Source organism: Lissotriton vulgaris, chromosome 1_1, assembly GCF_964263255.1.
Source record: "Lissotriton vulgaris chromosome 1_1, aLisVul1.2, whole genome shotgun sequence".
Classification (NCBI taxonomy): domain Eukaryota; kingdom Metazoa; phylum Chordata; class Amphibia; order Caudata; family Salamandridae; genus Lissotriton; species Lissotriton vulgaris.
Genome location: NC_141685.1, coordinates 399,311,214 through 399,331,130, shown reverse-complemented (window position 1 = coordinate 399,331,130; position 19,917 = coordinate 399,311,214). Strand labels below are relative to the sequence as shown.

Below are 19,917 nucleotides of genomic sequence, written 5' to 3'. Positions count from 1 at the left end.
ATCTGTATCTTTTCTTTCACATACATAATCGGGGGCGATAGAAACATGGGAAGAGAAAGCTGAGATTATTTTGGAGGATATTGATATCAGGCCCTTGCGGATATATAGAGGATTCCTAGTGAGGCTAACCAAAGAATGCAGTATTTTATATTATACCATTATTAAACTCAGTAATATCTCCCAACTCTACACTAAATGTTATATTGCACCAGGTCTTGGAAGCACAGTGTCTGGTTTCTGCTTCACATATTCTGGACCCAGAAAAGAAGATTTAACCAACAAGGCTACAGTACCAACTGTAGAAAGCTACCTTGGAGCCTACAATTGTTTTTTAAGGATCCCTCGTTATCAGATCAATTACCACCCAGTTCTCAAGGTCATAAAAAGTCCAGAGTGCAGAAAATTGGAGGGAAAATGTAGAACATTATGCATCCAGAATAGATTTTACAAATGGCTAGGTGTAATACAGTAATTCATAACTGCCATGTGGGGACCACTTTCATGATATAGTAGATGATTGATTTGCAGCATTAGGGGTTAGCTTTTAGCACTATAATGCACTTCTGCTTATGCTTTACCCCCCCCCCCCGTGAATTAGGTTAGGATAAGGTTCGGCTAATAATATGCCAGGTACTTTTGCATACATGGCTAATATATATTCATACTTTTTTTACTATCAACTTGAAGAGATTAACGGTTAAATCAATTTCATATCTTTAACTAGATTGTTAAATGTAACAAGCATTTACAATGCAATAGGTCTCGCATTGACGTGAGTTTTAGCTATTGGCATTGCAAATAACAATGCCTTTTATTTTTGTTTTCCTTTTAAAAACATAATTAAAAAGCATTGTAATTTACAATGCCAATAGCTTAAACTTGCGTAACTGCGAGACCTATTGCATTGCAAATGCTTGTTTAAATTGATATTAAAACCCCACTTCCACAAACCTCAGTGGTGCTATATGGTACAAAAAGTAAATACTCAGCGAGGGTGTAGCCTGCCATGCACCTACCAACCTCGGTACATCCAACTGCGTTCTGCCCGCCGGAGGAATGATCAATGTCTCCCTTGTCTTGTCCTGGGTTTTCCATATCGTGCCATCTAGGAACAGTTTTAAATCTCCTTAAATTACTGTAGGTCCAGAGGCCCAGACCTATATATTTTGGACCATTTGGCTTAGGAACTCCTTTTAGCTCTGAATGAGTCCATACATTGATTCCAGTACCAGTGAGTCTCTGTTGTGGACCCCTCTGATAGCTTTTGTCCATTGACCTTCTGTGTCTTTCAGACACCAGTTTTACCATGTGGGTCCGTTCCAATGTATCAAGATACCCATTCCTACTATTTACTTTCCACCAGACAAGAAGTAAAGAAGTATCGTATGGGGACGTTTTAAGTTCTAAGGCATTGTTGATCCTGTTGCAAACCGTGGGTCTTTTAGAGCAACCCTACGTCTGTATTCAACAGCAGGAGCTTGTATATAATTCTATTTCGGGATTGTTTAGACCTCCAACACAAGTAGTAATGTTTAATGAAGTCACGATATAGTTTGAGAAAGTGTGTACTCTCCTTTTGTCTCTGCATAGTGCTGCAGAGCCATTATGTGCCGTTATGTTTGTGAGTGGCCATTCACATTCCCCCCCCGTTAACCCTCCCCTTTAAAAAAACATTTGGAGTATACCCTCATGTAGTATTAAAGTGAGCATTTAATAACTTCTGTAACAGATTGTCCGTGGACCTAGGACCATTACAATCTGAATTGGCACGTATCCAGTATATCCAGCGTGCTGGTCAATGTTGAAGTCTCCGATTCGCCTGCTCAGCCGCTAGTAAAGTCTTCGTAAGTTGCTCAACTTGACAATCTCCTGTTATGCAGATACTCTCTTTTATTCTCTTTTATTCCTTTGGCCATCTTTGTCTACTTTTTTTCTTTGGGTCCCCTTATCTCTTCAGGGCCATCATTGCTTTGGTGTGGCTGACATTTTGAAGATGTTTTAGCGACATGCTCTGTCTCGCCAGGATCTCTGCTTTGGAATATGTTTACCTCTTCGGTTTAATACTTTCCACCTTTCTGGGCTATTAGGTTGGGTAGGCTCCTTTGGCGGGTTGTCTCTTGATCTTTCTTACTGGACACAGACTTAGTAAGTGGGATGTAATTACAAAGACTTTGTGGCTTATTTCTTATCCTGCCACTCAAAGCGGAGCTGAAAGAGGTGCCCCTATCAATATATAATGACTTTGTCTCTGAGGAAGGTGGTTGCATGTCTACAAGTCTGTTGTTTAAGGAGTGTGATGGGAGATAGGTTATAGTAAGACTGAGTATCTACATCATTGTAGCAGATGGACCCTCCCTTTCACATTGTTCACAATTTCTTCCTTGTTTTCAAAATGGTGCTCACAGATGAGAATGTCTGCTGGTTTCTTTGGGTCTTGACTCCCACACCCCTTTGTTCTGTGAGCCATCTGTTCAAGTAGGGGCCTTCTCATTATCGTTAAGGACCGCCTCAATCAAGTCTTGTTCACATATTTTTTATGTTAGAACCCTTCATTGCTTTTAGTATTCCTCCTATAGGAATCCTGCCGCAACTGGAGTGATTATCCAAGTAGCCTTGCTTTTCTTGGAGAATGACAAACTGCTCATTCAGGGTGATCAGACAGGCTCTGTGTTCTTCCAGCTCTAGGCTCCTTTCATCCTGTGTAGATTCAAAGGAGGTCACTCTGTCACCCAGATTATCAACATCTTTCATAATCCCAGCTAAGTTTTATTTCTGGTCCGTGCGTACCACGCCTAACACAGCTTTGATCTCTGAAAGAAACTGTCATTAAAACTTTTTGTGAGTCTTTCATCCTCTTAGTTGTGTCCACACTTTCCACAGGCTCCAAGGGGAGGTGTTTACTAAGACCTTTTCCGACATGTGAAGATGGTCAGTTAAGTCCACTTCATAGAAAGTGGTTGTTTTAAACGCCCGATTCCCCGGGCACATGAGTCAGTAATTCTGTATGCTGTTGGATCTGCGGACAATGCGTATTTTCCTAAGTTTGTTAGGCCCTGGCCCCGCATCTCACTTGTACCTAGAGCAATTAACCCCTTACTCTATCTTCAACCGTCCCTTTTCCAGTGCTAATGTTACCAGCACTCCACCAGTCCGCACCTTTCTCTGTTGATGCTTTAATGGGTTCTGACTGGCCCCACCTCAAAGGCCTCTGTTTACCATGGGCAAGTTTCTGTGTAGGGTCCTTGTCCCCTCCTATTTGTCTGTGGTGTTCTAGCCCCTGTCTGCTGCTTAGTTTGCACTCTGTTTTCCATTGAGGGGCAGGCAGTTACATGGACCTCTCCTCCCCATCTCATATTTTATCGACATTTAGTGGTAATGGCTGGTAAAAAATAGTATATGAATTAGTTTGGCTGCAATTATTAAAGTCATGTCCTCTGCAAATCAGCCATCCATAAGCAAACATTCTCACCAATCACCCCTCCCTTCCCTAGGTTTGCCCTGAGCTTTAGTGACTTCCCCATAGGTATGTAAAGGTGGCTCTGGAAGTGAGTGTTTCACTTTCCCTGTAGGTTGGATTGCAGGTTTGTGCGGGGTTCCACACAGACATCTCTCTTCATCTTTGCTCAATGGAGGGTTCATCTTGGAGAAGTTTTATGGGTCTAGGTTGTGACAGGTGTTTCCTCTGGTTTTGAGGTCCAGGATGTGTTAAAGAATCTGTTAGGGTCTTCCAAGTTCTAGCCATGTTTATGGAGCATTGTCTGTGCCTGCCTTCACAGAGTAGGACTATGCTATAATCGCCTGTCCGTCCCTCGAGTTCCCTTCTCCAAGTTGCTGCCTGGGGGCCTTCCAATTTCTAGTAATTTCTCGTTTCACTAGAACAAATGCTAAGTCCTGAAATTTGCTTATAGTTTTAATTTTGGCTGTATGAGGAAACCAGCTTAGTAAGCAATACTTGGGCGTACATGGAATCTATCTATGTATAACCTCAGTACAAGAGTGATCTCTCCCCAATGTTCCTAAGCAACACCAGAACATATGCAGAAACTCTTCTTCCACTTCCACACACCTTGGACAGTGTGCCTCTCATATTGTTAACTGTCTATTCTGCCATGGGTAAGGTACGCTCTATGTAGAAAGTAAAAGTTGATTAACTTAAACCCAGCATTCCTGTTGGCCTTGGGGGTCCTTTCTATTATCTTCCTCTGGTATGAGGATCTCTAGGTTCTCCTCCCAGAGGGCTCTAAGAGAGCTCAAGGGTAGTGTGACATCTCTTCTAATTCATCTGTATAGGCAGGTGACAGCCTTAAAATCCCTGAAGAGGTGACAAGGTATTGGCAGCATTTAGAATCAGAAGGTTCTGATAGACCCATCCCCCAGTGTCGATGGACTGCAGACGTCACTGCCCTGTGAAGAAGCAAATTAATCGGGGCCAGGTCATGTGCCCCACGAAACTCTTCAAAGGGGAGGAGCACCTCAGTCTCACAACGATCTCCAAGTTTCGTCACACCAGCTGTTACCAATTTGACAGCTCCCTTCAATACCCTCATGTGGTAGTACTTCTAAAAGTGAAAAGGATGTATCAGGGGAGTAGGTGAATGGGCTGCTGCTTATCCATTCCCCGTGGCTCACTCAGTACAGCAGGTGTCATCTTGTCTTACATTTCATGTTGCCTGGCCTCCACAGCAGGTCTGCTCAGTTAATTGCCTGCTGTTCTTCTCGTTACTACTGTGATCTCTCTCGGGGGTCTCCGACATACTGAACCTCTTCAGAATAGCCTTTCTCTTTTGAACATACGGCCAGAGCAGAATGACTTGACTACTCCATCTCAGTCTTGGCTAGCCCATGCCCCAGTGTCAGTATATTTTAAAGACATTTTATTAATGGTTCTTTCATACAGCTGCTCTGTCAAACCAGACCTAAAAAGCCAAAAATAATTCTAAATCTCTAAGGTATACCACCAATTCCTCAATATGGTGAATGAGACATTCCACTTTAGAGACTTGGAAACTGATGTTTTATGAGTTTATACCAAGTGCTGCAAAACTAGTCTGGAATGACACCCCTGCCTTTACGGCTGACCTTTTTTTAAACTCCTTAAGGCAGAAGAACCTGTGTACATCTCTAGCAAGAAAGAAGTTTATTGTACAGGAAGTCACAATCCTAAAATGTTAAAGTAATTTACCACAGCACTGGCATCAGATGCATTGAAAGGGACAATGCAACCTGAAAGACCCATTTCACTGCAGCTGTTCAATCTCTTCACTGTCCTAAAGGAGTGTGGACTATACTAGACTGACTATGTTAGACTCTGCACCAAAGTCTAAAGAATTAAGTTGCATTCCCTTCCGCTGCAGAACCGCCTCCATTGGTATACAAGTGGCCACATAGTTTCATGGAGGAAAACACCCAAAGACTTTACATTTTAGCAAGACCATAAGAAGTTGTTGGCATTATTTGAAGACCTTGAGTAAAGTAATTGTGAAGCCTTGGAAATCCATACTAGAATTTGTTTAAAAAAAATGTTTTTATTGGGAGTAACTGTTTTCTTTCAGATATGCAAGTGAATGGCTCACAAACATCTGAATTCTCACCTGTGAGAGTCATGACTGTCCAGAAAACAGAACGTCCAAGTGCGATGTACTTGTGGTCTCAGAACAAAAAGGAACAGGTATGTGTTGCTTCATTCTTGCTAGCTAAAGAGGTTTCTGTTTGTGCAGTGAATTGTAACATTAGAGCCATGCCTCTTACATTCGGCTTCTTATTTGAGTACATTTGGTAACCTCAAAGCGTAAATCATTGTTGATATTTAAAATGAAGTGAACAGAAAATATAGACCCCACTACAGTTATTCCCCTTCACACATTGTGTATGTTGGGTACTGAAACGTGAATACTCCATCTGGTGAAGTGTAACTTGATATTTTAAAAATGCCCCAAAACATCCATACTACTCTCATACAGCAGGTACCTCGCGAGGTTTCAACCCTGTAGTCACTATATTTTTCAATTGAACCTACAGTGTTGCATAATAGCCCTTACTGGAGGAGACTTTTCTAATGGCCAGACATCCTTTTGCTCATTTCTTTGTTCCCTTTCCTTGCTGAGGATTCTCTGGTATTAGGGCCTTTATTATCTCTACTGCATTGTTTAGTGCATCATTATTTTCCATTTGTTCGTATACTAGGAGCGGTTCGTGTAATGCATAAGCAGCAAACGTGTACTGTATTTCTCCATTTTGAGCTCTGCTTTTAACTGTTTGGAAAGGTCAGCCTGGCGAGTAGTATTTGAGGATGAACTTTGGTATACAGTTTACAGTGTTGGAACCGTCTATTTGTAGAAACTTTAATCTGGAATTTTTATCCAGCATTAGATCTTTCATAGAGTCACATGCTTGAGTCATTCCCAGTCGTTTGAGGTGGGAGTACCAATGTAAATTTACAATAGCAGTACATGAGATCGCCTGCCATGAAGGCTCTAAACACTACCAGTTTAGGAGCACTTCCACCTTATTTTAAAAGAACGAAACTTCAGGCAATGACATTAGACTCGCCCCATTCAGAGGCCGTATTACTTGATGTTTTTTACTGCATGCTGCTTGGGTAGTGCTCTCACTTAAAGTAGATATGTCTTCATTTTACCTCAGAATGTTCATTCTGAGTCTTTCCTTTGATTGGGTGCGTGTGTATAGCGTTTATCCACCACTACCTCTGGATTAAGGAAAAATAACTGGATTGGACCTGGAAAATGCATCGTCTATTTTTCTTCTTTGTTTTTACGGCATGTAACTTCTGTGGAAAACGGAGTCTTTAGATATGATCTGCACAAGACGTGCCTAGCCATATATGGCAAAGAACCTCAAGATTTAACAGGACACTGCTGGCAAAACCCCTCCGTAACTGTTAGGGAAGGTTTTTGAGGTGGGTCAGAAAATACAAGGCTACAGAGAACCCCTCTTCAGGAGATGCGATTTGGTCAAGTTCACAGCCATCCAGAGAAAAGCACCAATCGCCAATTAAAAACATCTATGGCTTCAGAATCCAAAATTCCTGCAAAGGAGGCAGCCTCAACCTCTTTTGATCCCCAAGAAGAGCTACTTGAAAAGAATATTTTCAGAACCCTTTTTAGAGGACCCTGGGGCAAGCACGAGCTAATGAGCCCAACTGTAGGGTTAGAGGCCTTTTTCTCCAGATGTCACTGGCCCGACCCACTACAGGTCCTGACCTACCATGGGTCCCAAGTACCCCTTCAGCACTTGAGTCTCAGTGGTAGAGTGGGTCGAGCAGTCGAAGGCTTTCAGGTGAGGAGTTGGGGGCAGGGTAATGGGGGAAGGGTCAGGGACTTTACCTCGCACCACTATGGCTTGCTTCGCCTTGCAGTAATGCACTCTTCACAGCAGCCCCCTCTGGCATACATGGTTGCTGACTTTTACTTGCACACAGGGCAGCCCGTTCAGTGCAGCCACTGCAACTTCATGGTGGGCGACCTGAATCTGGGCAAGGGCAGTGGCCCGCTCGATGAAGCTACCACATTCTCACACCTCGCTGTAGGGATTCACTCACCAGGATCCCCACTTGACCTTGCCTCCTCCACATGCTCTCCTCTTTGTCACAGAGCACACTGGTCTTGGAAAGCAGTCCGGCACTGGTGTTTCAGGGCAGATGGTCTTGAATTTCCCTGGGCGATGTCCCCTCACGCAGCTGGGAGACCTTTGCCCGAAGTCCTGGACAACTGTTGATGTCTTTCAGAGCTTCTCCTCCAACATATAGACCAATTAGCTTGCCAGTTGACAATTTTGGGGGCCTTCGGCTCCCCTTCTTATAGTCCATTTCCAGACACCAGAATGTGATTTGGGGCTGAGTCTTGGATGTTAGCAGTGGGGGTCTGCTTCCTTTTGAAGTGCTCACTCCTCTGTTCGCCCTTTGTCTAAAAGTAGTCTGTCACAGCAGGAGCAGCTCCATATCTGATAGCCCCACAATACAGGCCAAGGGAGTGATTTAGGGTCTGAGTCCTGGATGTTTGCCACAGTAATATGTGCATCAAAAGGTTACCCCAGGACCCAGCCATGCTTCAGATTAATTAATCAGCCCCATAACCTTTTTAAGATGTACCCAGGTACCGTTTCGAGTGACCTCTCTCAGAATCAGAGCACCCTTTCATGTGTACAGAAGAGCCTGGTTCTTCTTTCCTCCAGTGGGTGTCCCACCCTGCTCTCATGAATGCAGCAATCCACAGTTCTGTAGTAGGGGATTTCTGTGTATAGTCATAATCTGTGAATAGTCCCGCCCCTGTGCGGGGAGCCCTAAGCAATCAAAATAGTCTCTTAAGTTGTCTTCTTCTGCAGTCCTGCATAGTCACTTAAGAGAAAATAAAAGACAAATAATGCAGCCTTTCATTACAAAGGCTACATTGGCCAGCACGTCATCCTGAAGTGAAAAAGGATAGCCAAATAATATAGAAATGTACACATTTTACAGAGTTTCACACATAGAAAAAAACTCCCCTTCACAAAAATCCTTTGTCATGATAGAGAGGAAGGGTTGGACAAACAAGCCCCATAGGCTGCCATTATGTGTCTTGAAAAGGGATACCGTGCCTTTAAGAAACCCTTCAGAGACCCTCGGTATCCCATGATGCACAGCCAAAGGCAAGTAACGTTTAGTTTTTTTCCCAGATCCTGCTAGGAGGACCCTGGAGCATTGAGCTCTACCTTTATTGGTATAACTTGAATTTTAGGAGCTTTTTGAAAAGTTTGTGTTTCACTCGACGTCTGTGACCTTCCTCTTCCTTTTGCTGTCTTTTTTGAGCAGCTAACCCACCTCTGTCTTGTAATAATGCCAGATTTATTTGACAAGTGCCCTGAGTGTGGCAGGAAGAAGGCCAAGTCGGACTCTCACAGAGTGTGTGTATAATCTGTCTTCCATCTACTCATGTTCCTGACTCCTGTGTCATCTGCAAGTCATTCTCCAGGAGGACCCTGCGTGAAAGGGAGAAGATTTGTCTTCAAGGCCTGGAGCAGAGAAGACATCAAGATGCAGGTGGGACCTCGGGGTGTGGAGGGACTCTATCTGCTTCCACTGCCCGTGATTCGGCCGCAGGGGGGCTCCCCAGTCACAAAAAGGCCCAGAAATGTCAACGGTCCCGGTCGCTGTCCATAGCTACGAAGTCTAAAGGTATGACGACGATATGTTCTCTGTCGACCCAGGGCTCTGGGGCTAAACGACGTAGACGCTCGGCGTCGAGGGGAAGGACGTCGAGACCTCTGACAAGGTCGGCCTCGAGGACTTCGCAGACGTTGATGCATAATCATCGTCGTCGATCGGAGTCCCGAAGGCATCAGCGCTCACCGTCGAGGCGACACCACCGCTCGCCGTCGACGTGCAGGTCAGAGTCGAGAAGGAGATCTCCGCCGTGGACGTCAAGGAGATAGACGTCGAGGAGAAAGTAGATGTCAACGAAGAGGACTCCTTCCAGGAGCAGATCACACTCGGTGGTCCGCATTACTACAACTGGCAGCTCTAGGTCGGAGTGGCGCAGACGATCTCCATCAGGGGACACGGTCTCCAGGGCACCTTCTTCAAGGCCGGCCCGTAAGAGGAGTGTGTCTTGTTCACCAGACTCAGAATACTCCAGGACCTATTCACCAACTACGTCTCTGGGGATGGGCCAGATTTGGTTCCACATCTTTTGCCTCCACGGCCTCTGATTCCGACTCCTCCACCTCCTCCGCCACTGCCACCGCCTCCTCCTCCTGCTCCACCCAGACCACCGCCACCTCAGCCACCGGTGCTGGTGATGCCACCTGTGCCCAGAAGGCAGAGATCTCACTTCAGACAGCGATATCGTTCTCGTAGCCGGCACAGGTACTCCACAAGGTCTTGACATCGTCGCCACAGGGAGAGATCACGCTACAGATTCACTAGGGACACAGATTCCTCTAGTGGTGGGAGATATTCGCCAACCTTATCGGACTCTACTCCCACGAGGGTGTCTCCAGTTGATGACATCGCTATCTTTCACAATGTGTTGATAAGGGGAGCGGCTAAGTTGGGGATTGTGCTGACAGCGCCTACCCATTCCACTTCTGTGATCTTCGAGACACTGCAACGGAAGCAACTCACGTCCCCTACTTCCTCTAGTGCCTGGTTTGGAGCAACCGGCTATGGAACTTTTTCTGACGCTTGCCTCTGCGAAGTCCGCTCCATCTCAACTTCAGAAGAAATACAGGCCCTTGGACTCGGACCTCGCATTTCTGCGGACGGATCCTCCTCCGTACTCTGTGATAGTGGCTGCAGCAAAGAAACAGCTCTCTACGGCTCCATAGTCTACGGTGCCACCGGACAAAGCGAGCGGAAGACTGGACTCAGCTGGGAGGAAGGTCTGCGGTACGGCATCCACTTCCATGAAGGTAGCAAGTTCGACTGCCCTTTAAGTCTCTATGACTGCTCCTTGTGGGAGTCTCTCCAGCAATTTATTGACCTCTTCCCGAGAGACAAACGTGAGGACTTTCAGGAGGTTGTTAATGAAGGTATGATGGTGTCAAACCAAATCATCAGTGCGGCTGCAGACACATATTTCCTAGCAGCCCATGGATACTGTCACAGGGTGACTTTGAGGCGGCACGCCTGGCTACGGCTTACCTCCCTGAAGCCGGAAGCGCAGCAGCGGATTGCCAACCTTCCCTTTTCGGTTTCCACGCTCTATGGGACCCATGTGGAGGAGGAAATGGCTCGCATGAAAGTGAAAGTCGAGAAACTCAAGGCTGTGGGCTTGGAGAAGCCCAAGAAACAGCGGAAGACTTTCCGTCCCTACCAACGCCGCTATTCCTCCTAGCGGTTCCAACGCGGGCAGGGTCGCCAGGCTGGGCAGCAGCAACAGCAGCAACAACAATATCAGAGGCAGCCCTTCCAAAGGCATCAGAGGGGCAGAGGCAACCAACAGTCCACATTGGGGAATAAGGGCCCAGCTGGGTTCAAGCCCGGAGGGATTACTTCCCAATCTTCTGTTACCCACTCCGGTGAGGGGAAGCATTCAGAATGTATGTATGTATTTATTTATTTATTTATTAAATTTATAAAGCGCGACAGCTACCCATAAGGGTTTCCCGGCGCTGAAAGACAAGTGCAGCAAAAAACAGTCCAGGAGGTTATTGGTCAAAGAGCCAGGTTTTAACGGCTCTGCGGAAACGGATGTGGCAGTTCTCAATCCGCATGTTCAAGGAAAGTGAATTCCATAGTCTGGGTCCCAAAGTTGAGAAGGAGTCTCTGCCCATTCTCGAAAGTCTAAACTTCGGTATGCAAAAGAGGTGTTGAGACGAAGAATGGAGTAGGCGGGCTGGGGTATAAGGAATAGTTAAGGCCTGCAGATACAGGGGGGCAACTCCAGTTTTAATCTTGTGCATAAAGCACAGTGCCTTAAATTTTACGCGACTATCAAAGTGGAGCCAATGAAGCTCCCTCAGGCGCTCAGTGATGTGATCGCGTTTCCGACCACCACATTAGAAGCCGGGCGGCAGCATTTTGGACCAATCGAAGATGACGTGTGACCGCCTTGGTGGACCCCAGGTAGAGCACGTTGCTGTAGTCCAACCTAGAGGTCACCAAGGCACTCACCACGGATCTCCCGGGGTGTTGGAAGGTAATATCCAAAACATTTTCCTCAGCCACCGTAAGATGATAAAACAGATGGCTGCAACTTTGTTGGCATGATCTTTCATGGATAAGCCTCTATCAATAAGCACCCCAAGATTACGCACTCGTTGTACCGGGGTAGGTAATGAGCCCATGGCAGAAGGCCAGTGCCTCGGGCTCCAGAGGTCGGGTTTATTTCCAAGAACCAGAACCTCTGTCTTTCCGCTATTCAATTTAAGAAAATTACGGTTCATCCAGCAAGAAATTTTACTGAGACCCGATTGAAGTAGGGAGGGAGAGGTAGGGTCAGCTTGGGATAAGGTAAAAACAATTTGGGAATCATCCGCATACGTGAATAAATTCAACCCAGAATTTTGAGCAATGTGGGCCAAAGGAGTAACGTAAAGATTGAAAAGAAGAGGACTGAGGGTAGAAACCTGGGGCACACCTTGAGGGGACAAATACGTATTAGAAGAAGAAGTATCAGAAAAGATTTGGAAGGTACGGTCCGTGAGGAAGGATATAAGCCAGTCCAAAGCTTTGCCCCCAATACCAAATGAAGCTAAGTTGTTAAGAAGAATACTGTGCGAGACAGTATCAAATGCTGCACTGAGATCAAGTAGTATCAGTGCAGCCGTTTCACCTCGATCCAGTAGCAGGCGGAGATTTTCTGTGAATCCTAGGAGGGTGGTTTCTGTAGAGAAACCCGGCCGGAAAACGGACTGGGAAGAATGTAAAAGATTGTTTGTTGCCACGAATTTTAACAGATGCAGATGAATATGCCTTTCAAGGATTTTGGAAAATGCGGGTAGTAACGAGATTGGACAGAAATTAGTAACATCAATTGGGTCCACAGTAGTTTTTTTTTAATAGCGGGGTGACCATTGCGTGTTTCCAGCAACTAGGTACAGTGGCCGAAGTGAGTGAGTGGTTAAGGAGAGTGCAGATATTTGAAAGTTGAGTAAAATCTAGGGCGCGTAATATCGGGTAAATGATCAATTGGAGAGCCAGACTTGATCTTGCTTAGGATCTCCAGGAGAGTTGAAGGGCAAAGATCAGGCCAGGACAATAGAGAAGCAGAAGGTAGAGGTGCTGCCAAAGGTGGCGATAAGAGATCAGCACACTTCCCCGTAATAAAAGAAGGACTCGTTATAACATTGTTGCCATCTTGAGCAGAGATATCCTGGTAGATATTCTCTATTTTAGAGGTAAAGTATTGGGCTAGTTCATCACATTTGCTGCTAGATAGAGGAGGGAATACCGCAGTAGTCTTCGAGCCAGCGAGGTCTCTAACCACACTAAACAGTACTTTGGATTTGTTAATTGCTTTGGTAATTGTTTTGTTTACATAGATAGCCCTGGTATGTGCACACTTCTTGTGATAGTTTCAGTTCGATTTTGTGGATGAGACCAGCTGAGATGGAATAATCCCTTCTCCAAACCCGCTCCAACTTTTTACATTGGGATTTGTGAATACGAAGTGTCTCATTAAACCAAGGTGCGGGAGATTTGTGAGTGGTACCCTTCTTTTGGACCGGAGGAAGACAGATATTAATAGCTTCAGAAAGCCAGGAATTCACAGAGCTGGCCACAATTTCCATATCGCCTATACCAAGTAGGTATGTAGGCGCAAGATCAGCCAAGGTTGTGTTAAAAACTGCAGTATCGAGTTTTTTCCAATCTCTCTTCCTAATAATCGCTGGAGGTTTGTGAGTTAGTATTGCTTCATTAATTGCCACAGTGAACTTGATAAAGTGGTCAGACCAATGAACCGGTGATGCCGGCAGGCAATCTAGATGAGTAATATTGGAAAAGATAGGATCCAAGAAATGGCCACCTTTATGGGTGGGGCCATTGTTCTGTAAAGTGAAATTCATGGAGACAAAGTCAGCTATAAGATTGCCGGCTATGCTGTCCATGGGATCCTCTAAGTGAACATTTAGATCACCAACAATTAGAAAGTTGCTGGATAGTGTAAGGATAGATGCAATAAATTCTGAGAATTGAGATTGCCAGGAATTAGCAGATCACGGGGGCCGGTATACTAACAGTCCCGTAAGGGTGGTTTTAAAATTTAGGGCAAGCTTAAAATGCAATGCCTCACAGTTGCCTAAATAAACCGGATCAGATTGGCATTGAAACTTTTTCTTAAAAATGATTGCCACACCGCCCCCCACTTTCTTAGTACGATCACTCCTAACTATAGCATACTCAGCAGGAAGGGCTTCGGCGATGTCAGGGCCAGAGCTTCATGGAGCCATGTTTCAGTAATAAAAAGAGCGTCCGGGGCTTTATCAGCTAGGAGATCAAAGATCTCACGCTTATGCTTGGGCAGTGACCGACAATTCAAGCTGAGAAACATGTAGCTTGAGAGAGTAGGAGTGGTGGTCCGAAGTGCTAGGCTGCTACAAAGCTGAGGTACATCGAGGCAGAAAGAACAATGAGGGCAGCTTTGAGGAAACTGGCCAAGCATATCAAACGAGGCAGCTGAATGAGTCCTCGTAGGTTTCAAGGCTAATAATTGAGTTGCATGGTAGGTGATTAAAGATCGCGCAATTTGGCCAGGGGGTATGGCCCCGGGGCCCATAAGGGCGCAGACGGGCACGCCTGCAGAACTACCTGGCAGAGTAGAGAAAAATTACTCAGGACAAGTGGGTACTGAATATTGTTTGCAATGGATCCAGTCTACGTTTTCTGAGCCCTCCAGCTATTCCACTGGTTTGCTCACAGTACCAGCTGCTCGAAATCCAAGCGGAGGCCAATTCCCTGTTAAGAAAAAGGGCAATATAAGACGTCCCTCCATCTCAAAGAGAAAAGGGTCTATACTCAAGGTTCTTTCTTGTGCGCAAAAAGAACAAAAACTAGTTCAGGCCCATTCTGGATTTGCGACAAGCAAACATATGGATTTGCAGGGAAAAATTTAGCATGCTGTCTTTGCACCAGATTTATCCTCAGCTGCATCGGGGAGACTGGCTTTGTGCAATAGGTATGCAGGACGCGTACTTCCACGTTCCCATTGAACAGAAGCATCAGAAGTTCCTGCGCTTCCTAGTCTGCACCAACCACTATCAGTACACCGTACTTCAGTTAGGTCTGAAGTCTGCACCCAGGACGTTTTCAAAGTGCATGGCAGTGGTGACAGCGCACCTGAGGAAGAACAAGATGTTTATCTACCCATACCTGGACGACTGGTTGATTAAAGCATCCACCTTCCAGGAAGCACAACTGCATTTCAACAGGACGGCTGTTCTGTTGACCAACTGGGTCTGCACATCCATATGTCCAAGTCTGTCCGGACTCCTGTTCAGTGTCTGCAGTACTTGGGAGCCTCCATCGATACTCTCAGGGCAATCATGTGTCCTGTGAGGACGATGTCTTCTCTCCTGGGGTCGATGGCTTCTTGCATCTGTCTCCCTCCACATGAGGCCGCTGCAGAAATGTCTGGAGGATCAATGGGACCAGAAAATGGGACCAGAAACGAGGGAGCTGGGAGGACAGGATCCAACTGTCTCAACGTGCTCAGCAGTCCCTGAAGTGGTGGTGTTCGGCAGGGAATCGCCTCAAGGGAGTTCCATTCCACAAGGACATTCCTACACAGACTATTGTGACGGATGCTTCTCTCCAGGGCTGGGGAGCGCATTCGGACCATCTTCAGATTCAAGGAATGTGGTCTCGGGCGTAAACCACGTATCACATCAATTTTCTGGAACTCCGAGCTGTTCATTTGGCGCTGAAAGCCTTTCATCCGTCCTTCCGGACCAGCTCCCTGCTTGTACAGACTGACAACACGACAGCGATGTATTACCTCAACAAGCAGGGGGGCTCGAGATCGCGCACACGGTCTCAGGAAGTGCAAGCGATGTGGCACTGGCTGTTAGCCAGAGGACTGATGATAACGGCTACCCATCTACCAGGTGTGCAGAATGCTCAGGCAGACTCACTCAGCAGGCTCGTTCCGAAAAATCACGAATGGGTCCTGAACGACGAGGTTTAGGAAACATCTTCGCAAGATGGGGCGCTCCAGAAATAGATCTGTTCGCCACCGCCGACAACAGCAAATGCCGAGACTTCGACTCCAGGTTTTACCAACCGGGGACTCTGGGGAATGCACTATGACTCAGCTGGTCGAACAGCTTTATGTACGCTTTTCCACCCATTTCCCCTGATTCCAGCAGTGCTGATCAAGCTGTCCCAATCCAGGGCGCGGATGATCCTCATTGCTCCCAGTGGCCTCGACAGTGGTGGTTCACCGACCTGCTCCACCCGTCTCTTCAGCCCCATCTGCGGCTTCCATCTCAGCCGGACCTGCTCATGAAGTTCGGGGGGCAGATGGTGAACCCCAACCTCTCATCGTTGAGTTTGGCAGCATGACTCCTGAGCTAGTGCAGTATGGACAATTAAACCTGCCGGACAACTGCATGGAGATACTTAAGGAGGCAAAGAGGCCGTCTACAAGGACTTTCTACGCCTACAAGTGGAAGAGATTCTGCATTTGTTGCACGTCCAAGAATGCTGATCCCAAGGTTCACCTCGCAGCATTAACTGCGTATAGGAAATGCCCTTCACAAACTTCCTTTTTCCAAATTATTAAAGATTTTTTGGTAGGTTTGAAGAAGGTATTTCCCCCCATTAGGCGTCCTTCGCCTCCATGGGAGCTGAATATGGTACTGTCTAGATTGAAGAAGGAGCCTTTTGAACCTATTCATAAGGCTTTGTTACAGCACTTATCCTGGAAGGCGGCTTTACTTGTGGCATCGGCTCGCAGGGTGAGTGAGATTCAAGCTTTTTGTTCTCAGGAACCCTATAATGTATTTCATGCTTCCAAGGTTGTCATGAGGACTCACCCTAAGTTTCTCCCTAAAGTGATATCTGACTTCCATGTCAATCAGACGATCACTTTACCAACGTTTTTTCAACATCCTTCCTCTCTGGCGGAGAGGTCCCTTCATTCACTGGATGTGAGACGGGTGTTGAAATTCTACTTAGATAGGACCAAAGACATTCGTAGGTCAGATCAGTTGTTTGTTAATTACGGTTCAGTCAGGACTGGTTTTGCCACCTCCAAACAGTCCATATCTAGCTGGATTGTGTCCTGTATACAACTATGTTACCAGAAGGCTAACAAGACTCTAGGCTGTAAGCCTAAAGCTCATTCAACTAGAGGCAAAGCAGCTACAGCGGCTTTGCTACGTAACTTTCCCATTGCAGACATCTGTAGGGCTGCTATGTGGAAATCTGTCCACACCTTTGCTAAACATTACTGCCTGGATTCTGATGCCAGGACAGATGCGCATGTTGGGCAGGCTTCGCGGAGTAATTTATTTGCTCAGTAAGGATTTTTCTTCTAGGTTTCTTCCACCGCTGGATTTGGCTGTTTGGGATGGGCTTGCCATTCTATTCACAGATTGAGTATACACAGAGATGCCCTACTACAGAAGGCGTAGTTTCTTACCTGTAACTCCAGTTCTGTAGTAGGGGTATCTCTATGACAGTCATAAGCGACCCACCCTCCTCCCCGGTGGAAGAAACATTGTTTTCCTTGATGTTACAGGCCTGGCTTTAAGAGACCTTCAAAAAGAACTGAAAGTAACTTGCCTTTTGCTGTGCATCATGGGATACAGAGGGTCTCTGAAGGGTTCCTTAAAGGCACAGTATCCCTTTTCCAGACACTTAATAGCAGCCTATGCGGCTTGTCTGTCCAACCCTTCCTCTCTATCATGACAAAGGATGTTTGTGAAGAGGAGTTTCTCTATGTGTGCAACTCTGTAAAATGTGTACATTTCTGTATTATTTGGCTATCCTTTTTCACTTCAGAATGAAGTGCTGGCCAATTTAGCCTTGTTAATGACAGGCTGCATTATTTGTATTTTATTTTCTCTTAAGTGTCTATGCAGGACTGCAGAAGAAGACCACTTAAGAGACTATTTTGATTGCTCCGGGGTCCCCGCACATGGGCGCGACTATTCCCAGATTATGACTATCACAGAGATACCCCTACTACAGAACTGGAGTTACAGGTAAGAAACTACTCCATCTGTCTGTAGGTAATCCCCTAGCGCCCTATGCTCCTCCTGTCAACCCTAGGGCTCCCGAAATGGAACCCAGTCTTCCATGTATTGTACGGCACACATACACCCAGCACATCTATGCAACCACATGCACGCTGCTCAGCACTACATACTAACGAGATGTAGGCCAAAGGTGAGTTAAGCACACAGCGGTGGAACTTTACAGTAACACAGCTAAAAAGGCCTATTGATGCATACACAGTATGCTGTTACAATGGTGCTCATACTACTTAACACTTGTATAGGAATTAGCCTTTTATCACTATGGGAGATGCTCCTTTTGATCCAACAAAATTGCAATTCGTGAGTCAGGCTTATATCATGGCGCACACATATTATCCGTGTTCACCCAGGACTAAAATCAGCACTTCTGTCACCATGCCAGGGGCTATCTGTCCAAACACTCATAAAAACACAAAAGGGGGTGGACAGTTCCCATGAGGCACAGGGTCAGACTGATTTGCATATAGCCATGTCTGAACTGGGGTGGCAGAGTGGGCTGAAAGAACGGTGATGGATTAAACCCAGATCTTTTGGCTGGGTGTGAGTGTTTGATTCAGATGCTCCGTCCATCACCACCCCCTTTTGTACCGCTTTTGGCCGCCTTAAGTGTGGCAGGGTATGCTCAGACGTGAATCCCTTGCTCACTTTGCCACTGGATTCAAGCAAGCCGGGCTGAAGACGGCTGGAATGCCAGAAACCGGTCCTCGGAAGCTTGTTTCCGGTCCAGGGAAGACATGGCTTGGCAGTTCGGGCTGGACTGTTCCCATGAGGCACCGGGCCAGACTGATTTGCATACAGCCATGTCTCAACTGGGGTGGCAGAGTGGGCTAAAGAACGGTGGTGGATTAAACCCAAATCTTTTGACTGGGTGTGAGTGTTTGATTGATTCAGATGCTCCGTCCATCACCACCCCCTTTTGTACCGCTTTTGTCCACCAGAAGTGTGGCAGGGTATGCTCAGACGTGAGTCCCTTGCTCACTTTGCCACTGGATTCAAGCAAGCCGGGCTGAAGACGGCTGGAATGCCAGAAACCGGTCCTCGGAAGCTTGTTTCCGGTCCAGGGAAGACATGGCTTGGCAGTTCGGGCTGGACTGTTCTCATGAGGCACAGGGTCAGACTGATTTGCATATAGCCATATCTGAACTGGGGTGGCAGAGTGGGCTAAAGAACGGTGATGGATTAAACCCAGACCTTTAGACTGGGTGTGAGTATTTGATTGATTCAGATGCTCAGTCCATCACCACCCCCTTTTGTACCGAGTTATGTCAATCAAAGCAGCCAACGCTGTGGCAATCATGGGCAGGATACTGCCAGAAGTGATGGGACATAACTAAATATCCATATCTATTGCCAATAGAGGAAAAAAACAAAACGTAAAGGCATTACATCACAATGAAGAACAAGCGCCCGCAGTGCTCACTAACTCTGTGGTAGATATTGCTAATCTAGCCTATTGATAGACAAAACTGGTTAAGATAGACTCCTTCCTTTTTAGACCGCAGTTGTAAAATAGAGTATTAGTCATTACTTTTTATGGAGTCTCACTGTTTGGAAGCATGTAGATAATGCACTCCAAACCATAAAGCAGACACTGATCCAGAAAGATTGCCTAGAGTAATACAGCAATGATGGCCTCAGCCCTTTCAGGAAACTAGAGGAAGAGCCCAATCATACTGTGGCACTTACTAGTCCTACCAATCACAGTCTTATTGCTAATATTATAGCTCATACCAACAACAGCCACACAGCCTACACTGACAATAAATATCAACCAAATGTAGAGGAGGAGGAGCAGGACAGTATGAAACATAAGACACAGGATGCCCCATTGACTATTCTCCTGCACTACGATTAATGCATGCTTTGGGATTTCATCAGCACACCTCTCCAACACCAGGTTCAAGCACAGACATCTCTGCCTATTGAATGCAGGGTTTCTCGTGCTAAGGACGAAAAGCTATAGAGCCAGCTCTAAAGCAACACCCAAATGTGACCTTTTACTGCAGATTCTTCCGAATAAAGAAGAAAGTAGAGTGGAGGTCCGTTCTTGACTGGTGCCATCTCAATGACTTCCTAAGAAACCAGTCATTCAAAATGGAGACCGTACAAGAGTTACTGATGCTACGTCTGAAAGAGTACATGGCATACCTGGATCTCAAGGATGCATTTTCCTATACCGCAAACCTCCATTCTTCAGAAGTGTCTTGTCCCCATTTTCAA

The 19,917-nt window shown here is 46.1% G+C and overlaps 1 protein-coding gene across 1 annotated transcript in view; it reads left to right on the top strand.

Annotated features, from left to right (window-relative positions):
• The window catches only part of NDC1 (NDC1 transmembrane nucleoporin), a 245,122-nt gene that overhangs the window by 156,179 nt on the left and 69,026 nt on the right, over window positions 1-19,917 (top strand). The window contains exon 13 of the mRNA XM_086952478.1: window positions 5,553-5,668. Within this exon, the coding sequence (XP_086808604.1) occupies window positions 5,553-5,668 (116 nt within the window). The remainder of the gene's footprint in view (window positions 1-5,552; window positions 5,669-19,917) is intronic.